Below are 2,500 nucleotides of genomic sequence, written 5' to 3'. Positions count from 1 at the left end.
AAACATGGGACATCAATCACAAAGCCAAATGCCAGGCAATAGGACAAACGTGCCGCAGATGCAACAAACCAAACCACTTCGCAAAAGTATGCAGATAAAATCTGAACAGACCACCAACACAACGCTCCGTAAACGAAGTCGACAATCAGAGCATGGAACAACCGTCCGACGGAATTAACATGATATCCCTACAGGCAGAAATCCACTCAACGTACGGGAATTCAGACGACGATTACTCCGTAAACATGATGGACACCTCAAACGACCCAACCACTCCGTCAAAACTCCACGTACAATACGGACACAGCAAGTTTTGGGTAATGGTAGATTCAGGAAGTTCGACCAGTTTAGTTACAGAACAGATGGCGAAGGACATCGAAGCAAGAGACAGCAACACCTGGTGGAGCCGAACGACAAATCCAGTCCAACTGAAAAGCTACACAGACACCCCCATCAAAAATCTGCGCACTCTCTACTGTGACATCGAATGTAATGGGTGGCGAGCAGGACGAGCAGATATCATCGTGGTCCCCAACAAACATAGAGCCATCGTGGGGAGAGATCTATTCCAACCCCTAGGAATACACCTCAAACAAAAAGACTCCCCAAATGCACAAGGTAAGAACATAGATTCAATAGAAATAACGTCAACATGCCCCATTAAACGAGAGGTAGCAACAAAATATAATAATTTAACAACCAGACTGGGGCGGTCAAAAAATCATAAGGTAAAATCCAAATTCAAAAGCAACTGCACCCCGGTCCATCAAAGGGGAAGACGCGTACCCCTTCACCTAGAAAAACAAGTCGAAGAAGAATGAGTCGAAGAAAATAGAAAAATGCAGCGACGAATTCTACATATCACCAATAGTCATTACAGTCAAAAAAGACAAATCAATAAAACTAGCGATGGACTCAAAAACGATTAACAAAGCAATCCATAAAAACAAATATCAAATGCACAACATCGGGTGCCTCATGGATAACATCGCCCAATCAATAACACAATCGTCCAACGAAGGACAAATACTATTTTCAACAATAGACCTACGTTACGCATATAGCCAACTACCACTAGATGAAGATACAGCTAACCAATGCAATTTCAACATAATAGGCGGTCAGGCCACAGGAACATACAGATTCAAAACTGGTTTCTACGGACTCACAGATATGCCTGCAGAATTCCAAAAGGCGATAGACAAAACATTATTTAACTTGAAAAACACATTTAGCTTCCTAGACGACATCATCATTGTTACAGGCGGAGGTCTAGAGAACCACAAGAAATACCTATTTAACTGCCTCGACAGACTAAACAACGAAAACTTGGCAATAAATTTAAACAAATGTCACTTTGCCAAAAGCAAAATAACATGGTTGGGACACGAGATAACAGAAAAAGGAATAAAACCCGTCATTTCCAAGACACAGGCTATAATAAACCTAAAGCCACCAACAACTCACAAACAACTTAAATCATTTCTTGGCAGCGTACACCATCTCACTAAATTCATACCAAACCTAGCAACACTATGCCGAGGCTTCAGAGACCTACTACAGAAAGATACAAAATACGTATGGACGGAAAACCACCAATCAGATTTCGAAACAATAAAAAACAACATCAAAAACTTAACAGAAAACAATCACTATGATGTCAAACGAAATACAAGAGTCAAAACTGATGCCTCACGATCAGGTCTAGGAGCAGTACTAGAGCAAGAAACATGCAACGGATGGGAGACAATATCTTACGCATCACGGTTCCTAAACAAAGCAGAAGAAAAATACAGTATCAACGAGCTAGAATTACTAGGTGTCGTATGGGCACTAGAACACTTCAAACACTATTTACTGGGACACCACTTCTTAGTACAAACCGACCAACGAGCACTATTATCCATACTTAAAGAACGAACTAGTAAAATACATCAGAGCCGCCTAACACGATGGTACGATAGACTAATACCATTCAACTTTAACATCGAACACATACCGGGCACAAAAATGGGACTAGCTGATTACATGTCACGAAATCCATCAGAGCCCGCAAAACCACCGAACGAATAAGACGAAAATTTCATAATAGCAACAATAGATATAATACGCGAAACGTTAAACATACTGAGAAAATGGGGTAGACCCAGAAAACAACAAATTCAACTAGCAATGAACAACCAAACGGAAACGTCCAACGATTCCACACTAAACAAAAATAATAGAACGAAAAAGCCCAACGATTCCATATTAAATAAAAAACAACAACACGGAATCACCCAACGATTCCACGCACACTAACACAAACAATAAACACACACGACAAAGAGGCAGGCCAAGAAAAGCCATAAAGGAATTACAGAACAGCCACAAGAAATCACAAGACACAAGTCAAAAACACGTCACAAAGACAATTAAACCGTATTCGGAAAGTAATTACAACTTGCGCAGTGCACAAAACTTAAATAACACGGATTTCAACACAGCAAATCATGACGTC

At 40.5% G+C, this 2,500-nt stretch overlaps 1 protein-coding gene across 1 annotated transcript in view; it reads left to right on the top strand.

Moving 5' to 3' along the window:
• Positions 1-98, top strand: part of LOC142340348 (uncharacterized) — a 645-nt gene extending 547 nt beyond the window's left edge. Inside the window, exon 1 of the mRNA XM_075390922.1 lies at positions 1-98. This exon is cut by the window's left edge and continues 547 nt beyond it. Within this exon, the coding sequence (XP_075247037.1) occupies positions 1-98 (98 nt within the window).
• The last annotated feature ends 2,402 nt before the right edge of the window (positions 99-2,500 follow it).

This window comes from Convolutriloba macropyga, chromosome 5 (genome assembly GCF_964194025.1).
Source record: "Convolutriloba macropyga chromosome 5, txConMacr16.3, whole genome shotgun sequence".
NCBI lineage: Eukaryota > Metazoa > Xenacoelomorpha > Acoela > Convolutidae > Convolutriloba > Convolutriloba macropyga.
Note: the sequence above shows the minus strand (reverse complement) of the source record. Positions and strands in the feature narration are given on the sequence as shown.